Consider the following 19,472-nt stretch of genomic DNA (forward strand, 5'->3'; position numbering starts at 1 on the left):
GAGCCAGCAGCCGCTAGTACAGTGCATTGCCACCAGATGGACGTGTGCATCAATGTACATAATGCATATAGCGAGCGATTCTGCACGAAATTGATTTGAAACGATACTCGAGAAATGGACACCAAACAAAAGAAATTTCAGAAATTGCCCCATTCGGCGTTTCATCGAGTGTATCTACAGGTATGTTCGTTAAAGTGGACTGATAAGGTATTAGATAAAATGTAAACAGCTCGTAATTGAGCATAAATACGTTTAAATGTAATTTCTTTTATTATAATCATTGGTACAATCATAAAGACTAGTTGGAGAAACATTGTTAAACGTTTGAACTTAACTTTTATTGCTATAATAGAATGAACTATTAAGTAACGAAGGATAAATTACAGATTAATTATATAAATGTTAACAGAAACTTATCTTATTTAGGATATTCTTTTATAGAATACTTTAATCCATCGATAATCGAAGCAACTTGATGTATGATTGTAAAACGTTTTAGATCATCAATGTTAGTACAAATTTATACGGCAAATAACCTATTTAATTATAACTGGTAAATCAATAACTTTTATTTTACCTCTCCGAATATGTTACTAAATAGTCGTACTATTTGTTAGATAGGTTATATAGGTGAAATAATCTTTAGAGTCGATTTTTGGGATAATTTTAATCGAGGAGCGTGCAAAACAACCGATACGTTACACGGAAGCAGGATTTCAATATGGCGGACGCGCAACTTGATCTAACCGAAATCTCGCTAGTAGATCGAACACATGGTTCGTCATAATGCATCGTTTATTTTCTAATACGGTATTACGTGTACTCGGTTTGTTATCGTTTATCCTGTGATTTTAGTGGAATAGAACAAGTTGGAGAAACACAAGTCGATCTTTGCAAGAACATGGGTGGCACAAGTGTAGATTTGTAATCAACCAAGTATGCAGTCTATCAATGTAGACTGCAGATTTCTATGCAGATATGTTATATTTTTGAGAATATAATTAAAAAGGGATAGAACCTCGGTAGAAAATTGTTTTGTGCCTATCAAGTATTGTAGAAAGCACTGCACTCTGGATGTTTCACATATTTTTTTATATTATTTGTATTTTATCTTCTCGAATCCTGCACTCTAAAACTTTCTATAAACGCATAAAAATCCGCAGTCTATTAATTATCGTTGTATTTCACGATCTTTACGATTAATTTGAAATTTTATTCACAGACTGATTGATCAACGAAATCGATCGGTTTTATCTTGTGCACAATGTTTTTCATAGGTATTTTAGTTACGAGATTTGAAAATTTTATTTTACTTATTCGTCCATTATTGTTGTTGTTGTTATCATTATTATCATTATTATCATTATTATTATCATTATTATTATCATTATTATTATCATTATTATCATTATTATCATTATTATCATTATTATTATCATTATTATCATTATTATTATCATTATTATCATTATTATCATTATTATCATTATTATTATCATTATTATCATTATTATTATCATTATTATCATTATTATTATCATTATTATTATCATTATTATCATTATTATCATTATTATCATTATTATTATCATTATTATCATTATTATCATTATTATTATCATTATTATCATTATTATTATCATTATTATCATTATTATCATTATTATTATCATTATTATCATTATTATCATTATTATCATTATTATTATCATTATTATCATTATTATCATTATTATCATTATTATCATTATTATTATTATTATTATTATTATCATTATTATCATTATTAATATTATTATTATTACTCTCATTAGGTCAATCAGCATTTATGAAATATTTTGTTAATTTAATGTACTTGTTATTCGCTCATTATTATTTGGTATAGAGATATACAAAATAATTAGAAAATATGAAAAAAGTATCGAAATAGTTGAATAGTGAACAACGAGGTTAAAATGAATTTCGCTGATGTTACAGTCGATTTCGATTACGATATTTAATTCGGCGTTAATCAAGTGTTCGGGAAAACTTACTGATTACTGATTGCAGAAAAATGATTCTAGCGTTATTAATTTAATTAAATTGTTAGTAATATCGCCACTTACTAATTTAAAGTAAATCAGTAAAACTTGATAAGCTCAAAGTATAGAAAGTAATAAAAAAATGTCAAAATAATTGAACACTAAATAATAATTATTAAACGGTTGAAAAGAAATGTTCGATATTTCAAAGTATAAATTAGATTCCATTCGACAAGTACATTTCAGCACAATATTGAACAAATTGTACAGAAATGATTGTATGGGATTTTGTAAAGAAAGAAGACGTTGAACCGTAATTAAATTGAATCTAATGTTTGACATGGAAGTTCGTTAGATTAAAATATGTCAGATCAATCGGGAAACTAATATTTCTTCTGTCAAATTGTGCAATCGCTATTATAATTAAAGGTTTCTGTCCAGATTCTTTTCAAAAGGTTAAACCGGATTTAAAGATTGCTTTCAATCGGTCCACGTTCAATTTACCTATCGTCTATTTTCCGAAAAAACCGTTAAATATCGTCACGAATCTGGAAAATACGACGGGATTTTAGTCTTTGTACGTTAATGTCAGATAAATTAGAGGAAAGAACGCGGACAATTATTATTATGAGACTCGGCTGATAGTGGCATATAAGCCAGGTAAACGTAAATGATCATAGTTCAACGCTCGAGACTGACCGGGGTCGCCAAAGCATTTTCCTTTAGCTCCGCTTGACAGCGATTGGCATCTATAATTCTCGACGGTGCGGTGTGGCAAAAAAGTCGCGGAATGCGTTTGATTTGAACCCGTTTAAACGCGTTTCAGGAAACGTGAGCCAGACCTTTCCACTCGTCACGATCATATCGAACCGATCGTTTTCCTTTAACCGATTATAAGCGAAGCACAAAAGGTGTATAAATATTAGGAGAGACGAAAAGGGAATAAATTAATCAACATAGGCAGGGTTGCGATAGTATTTGAAGAGTAATTTCATCGAAGAGAAATTTCATAGATTTACAAGAATTCATAGATTTATTGAGAATTCTTTATATTTATTCAGGAATTCTTTATAAAATATGTATGGATCAAAGTTCAGCATTCACCTTCAATTACGTATCTTTCCGTATATGTAAAATTTTGTTGGTTTTGTTTATATAAACGATCGCTCTGCGATCGGTGAAATTGAAGATTGGAAATCATTTTATGAAAATACGGAAATCGAGGAGAAACTGGTTCTAAATCGAAAAAATAAAATTATCTTACACGTGAACTGATGTCAACTGATTGTAATGGACACAAGGCCGGATTATTATAACTGACAAATTTTTTGACGGACCCAACCCTAATCTACACCATTTTTTTTTTTTTTTTTTTTTTTTTTTGCGAATATCTCGGAGACTAAGGTAGACCGAGGGTTATACATGTAGGAAAAATGTCGAGTTTTACAGCATGTGAAAGAGATACATTGAAATCGGAGAGAACGGAAAGATTCGACAAATTCATTTACGAATTTACTAAGAGAAAAGTTTCGCGAGAATAACAGAATTTTCAGATTATTTATACTTATTATTTATAAAAAGTAACGATACGGAATACAACGTAAAATAGTAGTTTCTTGAAGGAGTTAATTGTCTGAGCAAATGTAAAAAAAAAATTCACCTGTACATTTTTAAAGCGGAGATGCACGATTAAATACGCGAGTGCGTGGATTTGAATAAATTTTCAATATGCGTTGTGATGTATCGGCATCAGCTGGTCGGTGGTCGGTGGTCGGTGGTCGGTGGTCGGTGGTCGATACGAGACAGACTGGAGCAAAAGGACGTTTTCCGTTGCGACAAGATTCCGCGCACACTGTCAGAAACAGGCGTCTAGTTAGCAAGTTTAGAAGCGCTGTAGACGAAAGGTAGAAAATAGGCGTATACGATAAGATCATTACGGACAGTTTTCCGTGACTAGAACGCGTGTTTGATACCAACGATCAACTGCTTCCGAGCGGTGATCGTCCGTTAGCGAGGGTAGACGAAGACTGTCCTCGCCGTCGAAGAAACTCCCTCCGCTGGAGTACGGTCCGAGAAAGATTCCTCGAGGCTTGTAGCAGTTTTACGATGCGCCCGGCATCGCAGTCAGCAATACGAGTACCGCTTGTAACGCGCCAATAATAATAAAACGAGGTCCTTTCCACGGATCGGTCAAATTTCTCTTACAGTTGCAACTCGTATACGTATATGCGCATACTGCCATGCGTAACCAAAGACTGTTAATGTACCACTCGTGTATATATATATATATATATATATACACATATTCCAATATATATATATATATATATTACGTTTGAAAACATTCCAAACATTAAAACAAATCTTTTGAAAAAAGAAAACTCGATATACGCGATATCTGATTTTATCATTTTAATTTGAAAAATTTCTTTCCGCTAATTATTTAAAAATTCGAAATAACTGTTTATTCCCAGGTAAATGTCGGGGTATCTTAGCTTTCGAGACGTTTCAAATTTATGTATATTTCAAATAGTTTATACAGATTCGGGTTGGACGTGATTTTATACGATAATTATAGGCCGACATTGCCAACACCGCCGACAGTTTCTTTGCGAATATGTATCTCGGAAATTAAGACAGTTATGAGGGTTTCGCGAGAAGAAAAAGTTGTTTGAAACGTTGAGTTTTCCAACATGTTGAAAAAAATGATGGAAACCGGTGTTTTAGATTTATTTCTCTATAATCGAACCCAATTACGTCGCAAGGATAAAAAAGAATCGTGTCATAAAAAAAAAAAAAAAAAAAAAAAAAAAAAAAAAAAAAAAAAAAAAAAAAGAAGAGAGAGAGAAAGAGAACGTGCATTTGGTCTTTGTCTCCGACAAAGAGAGGATGTTAAGATACGTCTCGGAGGAAGTGAGTTTCTTGGGAATTTCTTCGAATTTTAACTACGTGTTAAGGACGCGATACAACGTACGTGTAGTTAAAATTTATTCACTCGAAGTGAAGACATCGAGCCCACAAGTTTCCATGTCTAACACGTAATTCCTATGTTACATGCAAGATGCCAAGATGAGATTTTCGTTCGTTGCGTCGAGTATCGGTCATAGGAATTTTTCAAAAAACTAACATACGATGTGAGACTGTGTTCTACGATATATTGGAAAATGTGTCTTAGGTTAGAGAATGGGGCGATCCAGCGGTGTAGCGTTTTGGGTAAAGAATCATGCAATTCGATAAAGTGGCTGTGGTCAGCGCGTTTAGTTTTTCCAAAGAGATTCGCAAAGAGAGTCGCTGATACGCGTTGTATCGTTTGGCGCTGCGAATTTTTCCGAGAAATCGTATTCCGAGACACAAGCTTGATGAAATTCTTCGTAGTACAATAATTAAATGAACATTCCGAGTACCTACATATACTACGTACATAACATAACATATTACGTTAGCGACAAAGAAATATGGGTAAATTAGTAAAAAGCTTGGATTAAATCCATCGAATACATTTTTATGTTACGATAGATTATGTACGTTTGACGCACATAGGCCAACTTAGCTTAATCTTAACTTATCAACGCGATAATCATTTTTAATATCGTGTAAATAAATAAACATAGCGTAGGCTGAACTAGATAAATATGCAGTGGGCAATGCAGTTTGCAATAAGGTTCGACGATAAGAGTCGATGGATGTTGCATTTTGGCGCTTTATTTCGATCTTCGATTCGACAGTCGGTCGACTGTACGACAAATATACATATATCGTCCGAATGAAAAGTTACTTGGAGAGAAAAAAAAGAGTTGTTCAATCAGATCACATAATTACCAAATTCCTGTTGAATTATGAACGTTTAATAGGTTGTCTTCCTTTTATTTGCGGTAAATACATACATATAGAAATCGCTAGGCGCGATTTAAGATTTAACGGCGCGAGTACACGTTCGCAGCGAGAAATCTTACCAACGACAGCGTACATTTTCTTTAATTATCCTTTTACGTATTAACGTGACTGCTATCGTACCCGTTGTAATTATCGGCAGGTAATTCGTCACGACAACTATCGAACGAGACCATCGACGTATAAGTTATCTACGAATTACGTAAAAGTAATTGTAAAACGTGGTAAAACTTGCGTAGACCTTGGAAAACCTTTGAAAATGATGAAAATCCTTCGCTCTTTATCGTTCGTTCGCTCGAGTTGTTGACAAGTGGCTAAATTAGATCGCGTATATCATTTTGATTTTTCTCCAGTTCTCTGTAAAGAGTTTAGCTTTTAAACAGCTCTTGATCGAAATTTCGAATTTCGAGTAAATTCGAATAAGACGAGAAAAGAATAAAAGTAACAGGTGGACTGCGGATATTTATGCAGATTCGAGGTTTTCGCGACTAAATTCGCGACTAAAGAAAGTTTCGACTCTCTTCTCTCTTCTCTCTTCAACTTTGTCAACGTTAAGATAATACTTTAACGTTGCAACATTAACAGAATAATGAAACTTGTTGCATGTTACGAGACCCCATCAAAATACACTGTACGTGCTATTTATCATATATACGGATTTACACGAGTACCGACCGATTAGATCCAACTATACGTAAAATTTCGTATCGTTCTCTTTTTAATTTCTACTCTTTTTAATTATTTATCATTTATTTATTGTTTATTACCATCTGGTACTGTAGTAGTCCTAGTACTAAACATTCTTCTACGTATTATTATCATTGTTGTTGTTGTTGTTGTTGTTATTATTATAATACACGTATAGAGTGATTTTTCGTATTTGCAAGAAAAACTTATCAAGATCAACGTTTCGTTCACGAGCAGCGAACGTTAGACGTTATTTTGTAGAAACTGAAACAGCCGATAAGCTTTATGCTTCTATAGTTTGGCAAATAATGACAAATGTATTATTTATACTCACGTATAAATTAAATACTCACGTATAAATTAAATACTCACGTATAGGTTTATTTAAAAAACATATTTTTTCGTTGTTTACGTTTACGATATAGAAACCAGTTTGTAGAGTAATTCCTATACTTACATACTTTCGTTCTCCGTACGTTAAATCGAATCGATGGACGTGTGTGTGCTTGTACATATCTCGCGAAGCGTGGATTTCGTAGGAACGTGGCCAATTTACAACAAGCGTCGTATTGCTCTCTCCTTGATCGAAACGAGCTATCCGGCATTTTCTCATTCCTCGAGATACGTCAGAATCATTTCGTATAGACTGTTTGGAAATTATATTACATATACGACCATAATTATAATACATACGACTAGATATTTTAGGCGAAACGAGGAAAAACAAAGATGGCACGTTCCAACTTGCATTTACTTTGGCCATTTATAATATTTCTGGCTGTTCTACGGCATTCCTACCCATGCTGCGTATCTCCGCGATTCTAAGTCTCTCGCAAATGCATAAATATCCGCCGTCCGATACGATTTTCCAACTCTTTTTCCAATATTTTTCCAACGCGATAGAAACATAGATTTGACCTGGGTTCGATCAACGTTCGAATAAACGCTAACGCGAAGAAAGTCAGGTTTGCATAAAAATTGCTAATAAAACTATGGTAATACATTGTTAATTAAACAGTATAATTGTAAAAGAAGAGAAACGTGTACGTTTCGCGTACGTGTATACGCACTTACGTCGTCTACTTTATCTCGATTGCTGTTTGCAACGGCAGTAAATTCTAGCTACAGATGAAACGCACTGAATCGTGCACGATCCGTCGTCGATTTTACGATTGGATCGAGGCACGAGCTTCAGCTACAGCTGCGATCTGTCAACGATCAAGGAAGGTCGTTTATACGTTGCTCGAGTTGCGCAGCTCGAGTCGCGTGGCCGTTTAGCGCCAGTTTTTAACGGAAATTTTGTTTCATCCGTCGGCGCTCATGCGCTCGCAACTAACCAACGATGATTATTACCGATGATATTATAAAATGTTATTAATAAATAACAGTCACGGTCAATCAACCATGCAACTTTTTGTACTAATAGAAATCACATTTTCGCATTTCTTCGTGTCACGAAGACACGTGCTTCTCCCATCTTGCGTTTTACGCTTTATCGTATTAAACGTAAGTTACTAAACGTAGTAAGAACGTAAGAACGTAAGACGCAGAGTGTTGGAGAAACATCCATCGTTATAGAGCTAAGAAACGATTGCGTTAAAAAGAAAATTGCGCATTTTTCATCGGTTTGATTGATCTTGAAAAGAATTGTACGTTAAGAATTGAGTTAAAACCTTAACTCAATAATGACGCCACGTCGACTAACGCGGCATTATCGACGCTCAACGTGGTCGAACCAAGTCTGCAAGGATCGCTAGCGATCCAACCTATTTTCGGAGCCGAGGCGGAAGCACGTTGGTCGGCGATGGCGTTGGACTGCTGCTACACGATCTGCTCAACGTTCTGTGAGGCTCAACGCTGAGGAAACTCTTGTCGCTGGTCGGCGGCGCGGAGATGATTTCTGGCTCGGCAGGGCTGGGACAGCGTCGTTGCGAGCACGTTGACAAGCTACTTCTCGATAACGTTTGCAACGGTATTTGGTAGATTCTTATCGGCTTCCAATCGCCCTGACTGTCTATAGAAAGGAAAAGACAATTATTCTCGATTATATCGATTTCCTACACGTATCAAACTACTCTAATGCAGATTCTTCGAGACTTTTCGATTTAGCAAGTTGTTTTTTTCAAGTGTTGCCGCGTAAACGTGTTTATCGCTGCAAGCGTATTTTTGCTAAAACATATCGGCTAAAACATATAAATAAATAAATAAATAAATAAATAAAACATTTATCCTATTAGGATCGCGCCGTTAATAAGTAGAAAATGACGATCGGTTTGGAGAAGACGTACTGCACGTACTTTGCTGATTGGATCGAGACGTAGAAGATTGGGGGAAAGGAGGCGGACTGGAAACCGGTTCTTCCTTGTCCATGGGTTTCGAGTCCAGGCGAATTCTTTCGCATTTTCCAGGCAGAAATTCTGGAGCCGTTGTAGCGAAGAAGATGTCTTGCTTCGACGTGATTAGATTCAGGTTTGGCATGGCGATCGTGTGCACCAAATTTCCATTGATTATCAATCGTATCTCCATGGTGTCGTTGGTAAAGGCGATCACGTAGGGGAAGGCACAGGCTGAAAGTTTGTATCGGGACATAAAGGGATTATTGATAAATAAAGAACGATAGAAACGAACGTAAAGACGAAATATAAATATACGTTACCTATCGCCGCGGGAACGGAATTCCAGTTGAAATCGAATTCCGTTGGTACGGTATTCTCTTCTAAGAGTTTTTGAAAGTGACACGTATCTGCGGTAAGAAAGGCAGGTAAGCGACTATCGATCGACCACGTTGTTGCATAGCTGCCACGAATTATTCCTCCATTTAACCATAATTCTACCGTTTATTATATTTATTCAATTTTTCAGTTTTCCATTTCGCTTCTTACATTTACATCTCTACCTTTACATTTACATTTCCCACCTTTATTTAGCCGTTTGATTTTCAAGCGTACTTTTACGTCACTCTTTCGTCGAGTATACCACAAAGTAGCAGGCCAAAGAACCTTTACTTTACGACTTTGATACGATACGTTCGATCGGTTTAGCGTATAGCGGTGCGTTCGCTTCAAAGTCTATTTAAGGCTATTTAACTTTTATCTCTACGACCAGATATACTATATATAAATACGTACTGTTGTAGCAGAGCAACAATTCGGGTTCTTCGTCTTCGCAGAGGTCCAAAGCAGCCACCACGTGCGGTTTCGGTGTTCCCTCGATGTGAAGGATTCTCGTGCTTCCAGAAGCTGAGATCAATTCAAAATGATGTCGGACACCGCAGCAAAGCGTCCATTCATTGCTCGAATCTGTATTTTCCACTATCGTTACCAACGTCGGAGATTCGCTGGCATTCAACTCCTTCAAATGCAAAAATCCTTCCACGGTATCTGTATCTGTAGCGGAACACCATGCGGTCCACGCGGCGCTATGTTTCCATTGGAAAACTATCAAACGTCGGCCAACCGCTACGCACTAAATAAAATAAAAAACGATATCCGAATTACCAAGGTAATCTGAATTTCTCGATTATCGTCATCCACCGATTCCTATATTTATCATTTACTTGAAATACTACTAACAAAAATATATATATATTATATTATATATATATTATATGTTATTATTATATATATATATATATATTTGAAATCATTCTAGTAGATAGTTATATATATAAATATATATTATATATTATACATTATATATTATATATATATATATAGTAATATATAATATATATATAACTATCTACTAGAATGATTTCAAACAATTATTAGACTCTAGTTGGTCAAGGTAGATTGGCGAAAACCGGTAACATCGGCAATAACAGGATGCTTTCTGGTCTCGATGCCATCGCCATTCATACATCATACACTATACTATACTATGTTTAACGACACGATCTGAAAAACTTGGAATTCTAATAGAATTTCAGATAAATTGGCAGACGATTCCAATTCGATCGGAGTCTGGAATTTTTGTATTTTTACGATAAATCCGAGTTTCGTTGATAGTTTACGTCCCAACGTTCGTTGATACGTCGTTCGTTTGATACGTCGATGACGATACGCTGTTTCGACGAAAGCAATGGAAAATACGATCCAGATATTTTCGAATCGTGTTCCAAGCGATTCGAACGTTTCCCTCTACACGGATACATTACGCGGACGGATTTCGCGCCATTTTCAAGCGTTTGCGATCCCAATACGCGTATTACGTTAAAAAACAAACAAAAACTCATCTTTATGCCAAAACTGATTTTAGCCAAAGCTTCAACAAAGATCGTAAATTATCGAGCTTTTAATCAACGATTCGGATATAAATATACACAGCCGTGTAGCAGACGTAGCTTCCATGTCCAAGCAACTCTTAAATAAGCATAATTACTTAAGAAGAATCGATTCCAGGTATAAGCTAATTCGAAAATAATTTCTTTAAATATTTAAGCAACGCGAAGCAACGATCATTTTTCGCGTCTGTCTACACGTTACAAACACGATTGGTTTATGTCAGCCGATCAACATAAGCGAGTTACATCTGTACAGCGGTTTTTACTCCCGAGAAATTACGTAAATTGTTGCCAACTCGAAAAATAAGCCGCCACTGACATTCTCGTACAGCAACTTTTTTTCGTCGTCTCGAATCGATTGTTCAAACAGCGTCCAGGTATTGCCACGCTATACAGCGTACGGTCCATTTTATAAACATACTACGTGCTACGTGCTACGTATTACGTACGTTTGGTTAAAATTATACATTGAAATAAGACGAAAGAAAATATATATATATATATATATAAATTATATATATATATATATATATATATATATATATATATAAAGTTGCTTGTACGAAAGAATCAACTTTACAATCGATAATTACAATTCTTGGGAAAAATTTGAAAAGCGACTGTAGTCTCTCTCTCTCTCTCTCGTTCTTCTCTTTCCTTTCTTCTTTTCTTTTTCAGTACATACCATGCGCAAATGAGAGCCACCAGGCATAGTAACGGTGTATAAATGGCAGCCCCGAGTTCTAGGTAGTCTTCTTTCCTTTATATGCGCTCGTCCTCTAACAGCCAAGGGACGAACACGAACGCGAGTACGACGAATCAAGGGCTTAAATTTTGTAGTGGCTCGCGTGAAATTGTCACAATCGTTTTCTTCGCTTTCGTCGGCGTCGTCGTCCACATCGTCCTCGTCGCCATTGTCCTCGCACTCTTGATCGTCTTCACGATCGTTTGGAATTTCGGCAGACCTACTCGTCGTGCTATTCTCGAATTCTCTTAGACGAAAAACGTACACGTTGCTATCTTTGCCTTTGTCACCGGTTCGAAATAACAATATTCCGTGTTGCTCGACCACGTCTAGCTGTTTAATTTGCACGGACTCGTCGAAGATCAGTCTGTGCGATAAACTGTCTGAAACAGAAAATTCATTGGAAGGTTCTTGCGTTTCGTAATTTCGTAGTTAGTTTGGTTCTTTCTTTCTTTCTTTCTTTCTTTCTTTCTTTCCTTTGTGCTAACGATTAATAAATCAGTTAATAAATAAATAAATAAATAAATAAATAAATAAATAAATAAATAAATAAATAAATAAATAAATTTTCCAATTACACAGTTTCGTACAATTTGTAAGAAAAGACGTATTTTCGAAAATATTCCGTGTTAGGTAAAATGAGAGAACGCCGAGCCAAGAAAATAAGGCTTTGAACGATGCGTCGTCTCACCTTCGATCAGAAAAGTTCCATTCTCGGTAGCCAAGATCAGCTTGTTATCCAGCCAAACGTCCCCGCATACGACTTCGTGCGGGAAATCCGGATAGATACACCTTGGCTCCCACGGTCTAGGCTTCAAAGGGCCAGCAGTGGCCAAGGAAGTTGGCGCCAAACCTCTGACGATCGCTTCGAGTTTCAGGGCCTGTCCGACGCGCACCATCTCCACAGCACGGGTCTCCTCGCGACGTCGACCTGGAGCCTCCACGACATCCGACAATGCTCGTCGGTTTAACATACTCTGCGAAAATTTCATCGATTTTCCTTTCTACGGGGAGGGTGTGCCAACAGCTAATACATACCGTACAGTTGCTTCGTTGCTTGCTAGACGATTGCGGCGCAGGCGGTTCGGAAATTCGTGCAAAAGCGGAGAAAAATGGGAATTTACCGTTTTCACGATATCACCGTTATCGCTTGTCCGAGCTTCGATCGCGTTCTCCGATAGCGCGTTCTACGAGACGTCGTCGACGAAATGTCGCAACACAAAAAACTATTAAACTATTAAAAGAGACGCTCGAAGCCAGAATGCATGTTGTATCGTCTTTTACGTACTTGTTATCGTGCGATAGAACTTTTGATCGAATAACGTCTACGTACAAGCAAACGTGTCAAAGCTTGTGTGAATATTGTATTTCGAGTAGTTTTATCCGCGTAGACGAATGGAATACTCGTGATAAATAGTCGTGATTGCAAGCGTCGTAATAATTAAAATCAGCTTGACCGAATTTTCCAGCATTTTATCCAAAGTATTCTAGTATTTCTTACATGCCTTCTAACTGGCATTGCCAACTGGTTTCTAGTTACTTGTAAGTCGTCTGACAAATTTTCGACACGAAGAAAATTATACATGGCAACGAACGAATCGAAAGGATATGATTTTCAACGTATTCCTTGAACAAATAGGATTTTCAAGTACTCGTACTCAAGTACATCTTCCATATATATCTTCCATATATTTAGCAACAGTATTTTATTAATAATAACGAATAATGCGTTAATAACGAATAATACCGCAAGCACGTATAAATGCAGATATGTTCGATACTCGATGACAATGAATACACACATGGGGTATGCCCGATAGTACTATCGGAAGTAAGAGCAACTTTTTCAAAAAAGGATGTAAAAGCGAGAGGAAATGCATATAAATATTATCGTTGATTAGACTTACGTTGCTCTTGCTCTCCTGCGAGTGTTCTTGATACATATCCCGGAGAAGAGCGTCCAGGGTCCTTTCCCTTTTTTGAGCGAACGTTGGCGTGTTGAACGTAGCTTTCTCGCCGTTTATTAACTTGACGAGAAGAAATTCTCGCAGGGTGTACGGGTCCTCGAACACAGGTGGGCATGGAAGGCTCGGACCAAACAGAGGAACATTTTCGTCGCAGTAAATGGCCACGCGCCATCCTTTACCCTTTTCTTCGGCCGATACCACGGCAAATACGTCTGTATTTGTAAATGTATCGCGTGAACATCGAATTAACGATCTTATTTATCCTTGGGAAAATATCGAATAAGAAGATCGTGAAAGACACGTTAGGAGAAAGAATTTTCTCCGCAAAAGTGGTGTATTCGCGATAATGGTAACTCGCAACGAGTTGTTCGCAAAGGTGCGAACTCGTCGACCACCAGCTGCAAATTTGTGCCGCGCATCACCCGTTGTAGCAGAACCGACAAACAGGTCTGCAGCTTTGCAGCCGGTCGGTCGGTCAGGTTATTTACGGTGAAAATGGTTTCTCGCGACCCCGACCAAATGATATCGTCCATGGTGGTATATCGTTATGTAAGAACGCGTATACGTATTCTTTTTTACACGGAATATCAAGATTCGTACACAACTTGGCACGAATTTTACGCATTCGCTCGTCAAACTGACAATTCCAATCATCCGTAATAATAATAATAATTCTCCTTTGTAATAATTTTCCACACGATTCAGTTATATCGCAGCTTTCGAAAAGATCGCAGCTCTTGGCTACAGAGATAGAGATGGAGATATTTTTCTCTTACTTTATTCTTTGCTCTCCATCTTACCGATCGATTAAAAATGATACGCGAAACTCTGCCTAGAAATCGAGAAAATATTGATAAATCGCGTATCGACTTACGGGTAAATTGACTTTTGATGCAGTTTGGGTTGAAAGTGTCTATGGCGTTCGAGTCATCCGTGTAAATGATGTTAACGATATCGTTACCGATGTGTCGCTTTCTCTCCAACTGTTGCGGATTGTCCTTCGAATAGGGAAGCATCGTACTCACATGGTACATCACTTCGTGTCCCGCGTACACCGTATAATAACTTTCGTTGCCAGTCATGTCGCCTGCAAACGTTCAGAGAGCAACACATACATATGACGTGGTCCTCCACGAGACGTTCGCACTTTGAAGAAGAAACTCTAATCTACGCGCTAATAATAACGATAGCTATGCTTATAACGATACCTACTACCTACTACCTACTAACCACAGAAACAGAAATAATAATAGTACCTTTTACGTCTAAACCACCTCGATACTTGTCCCAATTCTTCAGTTCTATCCTCTCGCCCACGATTTCCAGGAACTTGTCAAAATCTGGACTACCCTTCTCTGTAAAGCGAATTACGAATCGACGTGGAATCGTATTTTTCTAAAACTTGAAACTCGCCATGAGACGGATACAAGGCGGTGAAAAGTTGCTGGTAACGATGCGAAAGACGATAGACTTGCGAGAAGCCACCTTTACGATGGTTAAAACGGTCAAAGCGGTTAAAACGGTTGAAATATGTGGAACGCGTATCGGTAGAAGCGTTAGGTAAAGAGCTAAAGAGCTCCTCTGCATAGTCGTCCAAGTTTCAAGGGTTGGTCGATTCGTCTTGGTTCGATTTAAATTGAAACTTTTCATCGACTTACCATTGGATAGCATTTCGTCGTCGGTCGTTTGCCCTTTCTTCGCGTATATCACGCCAAACTTGAAGTTGACGGAACCTTCTTGCTCTTCCAGTAATAGCAGATCCTGCGATGCAAAACCTACAGTTTCTCACAATTTCGTACAGCCACTGCCCTTTTCCCACCCGATATTGTATCGTAGAAATAAAGATAGAAAAGATAGCTGTTTCTTATTAAGTTAATCGCCAGATTGGCCACTTACCTTTTGAATTTCGGGGGAAAAAACCTCGCGCGGAGCCTTATCGAGTTTCTCAAGACCAAAGAAATTGCTGAAATTTTACCATTTATTTACCAATTAGTTATTTCAATTGATTAGAAAATGACCAATTAATAAGCAGTAAGAGCAAGCACGTACCTCAAGATCTGCCTGATCGTCATCGTTTTGTTCGCAGAGTATGGCAGCGATATCTTCTGTGCGCCCTAAATTTGTTACTCTTTCATTCATCGATCGCTGTAAACTTTTTTTTGCCTCGCCTTTCTCTTACATAGTCTTTTAATACGTAATAACATCCGAAGAAAAAGTGGCTATAAAAAGTCACAGTATCGACACGGTTTAGTAATAACACGGTTCGTTCTACCGTTTACCTACTAATTAATCAGACCTAATTCTCAGCAAGAGTATTCAATTTTCTACCATTTAGCGGTAGACTTTCGTGCGTTTCGTTCTATGAAAATGAAACGCGGAGAACGCGATAAGTAGATAACGGTATCCTCCGTTGCGAGATAAGGCTAAGTGCCGATACTTTTTCTATATATAACTATACATGCATATAGCGTGCAAGTGCGTTGGCATTTTTCACGTAGAAATATGCTTTTAGAAATTCGTTGATAGCAAGCGTACCGACGCCTAACTTTTCATTACTTTCGATCTCTGACCAAGATTTCGCAGCAGGATCGTCCATTTATTCCGCAATTCGTTGATTATTCGTCTATCGAACGAATAACCTTTAAACGCGATCAGCCGAAATTCGCACGAATTCGGCGAGTATCGCGACAGATATTCTTGTTTCCATCGGAACCCATGTACACGAGTTGAAGTACGATGTTGGAAACGGTCGTCCGTCGGCTCCGCGGTAAATTTAGGCTTTCGTATTTTCTATAATTTACTTTTATCGTATCTTATCAACGATATTCACGTTCACGTTTTATTTCTCTATTAATTTTAATTAAATCATCATTTATTTCGAACAGAAAAATCTGACAAGTTTAATTGTTGCCAATTGCTGCAACACAGTACAGGCCAATACTCACAGTTTTTCTCCATAAAATAACTCTGTAATGTGGCACGCTTTGATCGCTGACTTCGCTCGTCACCACCGATAGAAACAAGGGATTTCTTTCTTGGTCCGCAGCAACGTAATTTTGATGCACTGTAAACGCATTTTTCATCGAATGACAAATATTTTCGATATACGTGTAAGTAAGTAAGTAAGTAAGTAAGTAAGTAAGTAAGTAAGTAAGTAAGCAATTAAGTAAGCAATTAAGTAAGCAAGTAAGTAAGCAAATAAGTAAGCAAGTAAGTAAGCAAGTACGTAAGAAATTATACGGACAACGAATTTTTTACGATAATAAACGTAAAAGACTGTCGGACGAGAACGGATCGAGCTAAATCCAAAATAAAAGAATAAGATATTGCTTGAAAAACGGTTGTTCACCCGTCGTTTCTCATATCCTATACACATGTATACATATATCTAATATACGTACACGAGCACTCTACAAGGCTCGTGTAAAATCCTTAAACATAACAGCATTCTGTTCTTTACTCACGTTTTCCGAGAAAGTATTTGAAGTACCAGCGCGTTTGGTACTCGGGATTTTCCAATATCGGCGTACTCGGTGATCCGAACATCTGCACACGTGCAAAATCAGTTTCGCCACGGGCGTAATCAAATTTTCTGTTAAACGAGGGGAAAGAAGCGGCGCAAGTGGAAAGCGCAAAGCAGGAATATTTCACTAATTAATTATCTAAAACTATACACGCTGTATAAAACAGGGAGAACTCTTGATTCTTTTAAAAAATTCCATCGAACGAATTAGGATCGCTAATAAATACCGAACGATGTTTCGGCAAATCCCTTTTAGAAACCATATTTTTTTTATCGCGATAGAACGGAATATATACGCGTTACGGCAACATACTAGTTGGCACTGTGTTACAACTGAGCCCTTTATTTCATAGCGATATTTAAGCGGTATTAAAGTATAAATTTGATCGTTTCACTCTACACTTATGTTCGTTTACAAAAACCATCTATTCTCCATTCGATTCTCTAGTTGTTGGCACGAGTTGTAGTCTCATAGTGGTCGGCTCTATCCGCCGATCTTCCGCGGTGTAATCTGCCAATTTTCTGTCATTTGGAATATTCGTCTTTCAAGTCGATGATATTTACTCGAAATATTTCTTTCATCCTTTTACATAGTCAGTTACAGCGACGAATAGTCGACCTTTGTCGCGCATAGTCGACAAATAACCAAAGTAAACGCATTCCAGCATCGTTTTATCGAATTATCCGCGAAACTGATCCTATCTCAATTTGTTAACGATAATTCGTATATGATTCGTTGAAAATCATCATCACGACGATCGGTCGTCCATGGTACGTAGATGGATGGTACTCGTTTCTCGATAAAAAAAAAAAATAAAAATTAAACAAGCGTCGAATATCTAGTTTCTGGATATTTCCTCGTTATTTCGAATATTTCCGACGCGTTGACAAATATTGCGTACGACGTCGTTAAAGCGAATATACCGCCGTAACGAAGAAGAAGGAATTTCATCATGTTGAGAGAACGAGTTGAAAGCAAACAGATTCGTATAATTACTGGTTTCTTACTTCTTCTTTCTCGCCCGGGGAATCACCGTTCTCCACTCGAAATCTTCTTCCATTGTCGGACCCGTCTTGCTCCATTTGTGGCAGCTGAAACGCACCATATCGAGAGACTAACGTTAGCGGCCGTGCGAATCTCCTCCGACGACGCACAGAAAAAGGAAAAGAAGACGAGAAACAGATAGACCGTCCCCTTTCCCAGCGCTATCGCGCGCGCGCGAAAAACTATTTTAAAAACGTACGATGTCTTGTGTATTATACGTTACAACGTAACGAGACGTTATCGGCACGATCGTTTTCGCAAAATTTACCAAAGCCAAATATCTATAGGTAGCGGATACGATTATCAGAGTAGTTTACGCGTTTATTCGAATTTTATCGAAAGGCATTTTAGATTAGACAATTGCGATTTCCCTCTACGGTCTTTCTTTCTCTCGGCGCGCACATCTATGTTAAATCAATTTTCAATCGCTCGCTCTCCACACAAATTACATTTCAGCACGGCCTGACGAATGACCACCACGCTGCTTTCCAAACTCACCATTTCCACGCTGCCGTAATATCGCCTGGAGAGGACACCCCGCCTGGAAATGGCATCCGTGCTGCATCTGAAAATATCATACACGTTTAAAGTTGTAGGCGACCACGACGAAACGAAGAAACGGTTGCCGTCTCTTTTGCCGAGCTTCCTGCCCATCTTTATTGCTTCTTTCCCAGCGAAAAATCTGGGTTAACGAGGCCCCTAACAAACGAACACGTTCCCCGATGAAATTCTTTCTTTACAGCAGACACTCGGTCGCAATTATTTTTCACCCGAGTTATCCAAATAACTCTGCTATAGGATTTGCTGGTGCTCGTTAAAACTTTCCACGATATCCGAACCATCGAACAATAGTTTCTCGTTTCTCTTGTTTTTCGAATTCGAAATGAGTCGAATTCAAAGTGGCGAGTGAATTTCCATAGCAAGGTTCATCGATTACCAAAGCGTATAACGTCGGTTGGCGATCGTCGAACCAGTAGCAAACTACAGCCACTCCCTAAACGCTGCTCTATCGAATGCATCCGTCGAATTTTTCGTATCCGACTTTCTTGCATTTACGCGTCGATACGATCAGTCGTTGACGTATTTCTAAAAAAACAAACGATTCAAAATATGGTAACACGTAACTCGGAGAAATCCGAGGACAAAAGTGCGCGAGAAATTGGATAAACTTTGCCTTTTCTCAACGCCAAGCAGCTAGAATTATTATACGCGTTCGGATCGGCGAACACGCGTCAAGCACCTTGCTGAGTGCGTAGTGGACAATTTTTCAGCCTTTTGCCTTTTGTCCTCGTATCTTTTCGCGGGTATTTT

At 37.7% G+C, this 19,472-nt stretch overlaps 1 protein-coding gene across 9 annotated transcripts in view; it reads right to left on the bottom strand.

The window, feature by feature from the left end:
• Window positions 1-4,845: 4,845 nt before the first annotated feature.
• LOC122567160 (GTPase-activating Rap/Ran-GAP domain-like protein 3) overlaps window positions 4,846-19,472 on the bottom strand; it is a 30,396-nt gene continuing 15,769 nt past the window's right edge. For 6 of the 9 annotated variants that reach the window (XM_043725436.1, XM_043725433.1, XM_043725432.1 and 3 more), the window contains 16 exons: window positions 18,660-18,726; window positions 18,125-18,208; window positions 17,058-17,139; window positions 16,539-16,657; window positions 15,643-15,707; window positions 15,490-15,556; window positions 15,252-15,354; window positions 14,850-14,948; window positions 14,468-14,680; window positions 13,534-13,805; window positions 12,318-12,603; window positions 11,567-12,009; window positions 9,728-10,064; window positions 9,256-9,342; window positions 8,897-9,166; window positions 4,846-8,613 (listed from right to left, as the gene is read on the bottom strand). In XM_043725436.1, the coding sequence (XP_043581371.1) occupies window positions 8,366-8,613; window positions 8,897-9,166; window positions 9,256-9,342; window positions 9,728-10,064; window positions 11,567-12,009; window positions 12,318-12,603; window positions 13,534-13,805; window positions 14,468-14,680; window positions 14,850-14,948; window positions 15,252-15,354; window positions 15,490-15,556; window positions 15,643-15,707; window positions 16,539-16,657; window positions 17,058-17,139; window positions 18,125-18,208; window positions 18,660-18,726 (2,842 nt within the window). In that variant the 3' untranslated portion in view covers window positions 4,846-8,365. Of the gene's footprint in view, window positions 8,614-8,896; window positions 9,167-9,255; window positions 9,343-9,727; window positions 10,065-11,566; window positions 12,010-12,317; window positions 12,604-13,533; window positions 13,806-14,467; window positions 14,681-14,849; window positions 14,949-15,251; window positions 15,355-15,489; window positions 15,557-15,642; window positions 15,708-16,538; window positions 16,658-17,057; window positions 17,140-18,124; window positions 18,209-18,659; window positions 18,727-19,098; window positions 19,248-19,472 lie in introns of those variants that run through there. The other 3 variants (XM_043725437.1, XM_043725435.1, XM_043725438.1) reach the window with 3 other exon arrangements.

Source organism: Bombus pyrosoma, linkage group LG4 (assembly GCF_014825855.1).
Source record: "Bombus pyrosoma isolate SC7728 linkage group LG4, ASM1482585v1, whole genome shotgun sequence".
NCBI lineage: Eukaryota > Metazoa > Arthropoda > Insecta > Hymenoptera > Apidae > Bombus > Bombus pyrosoma.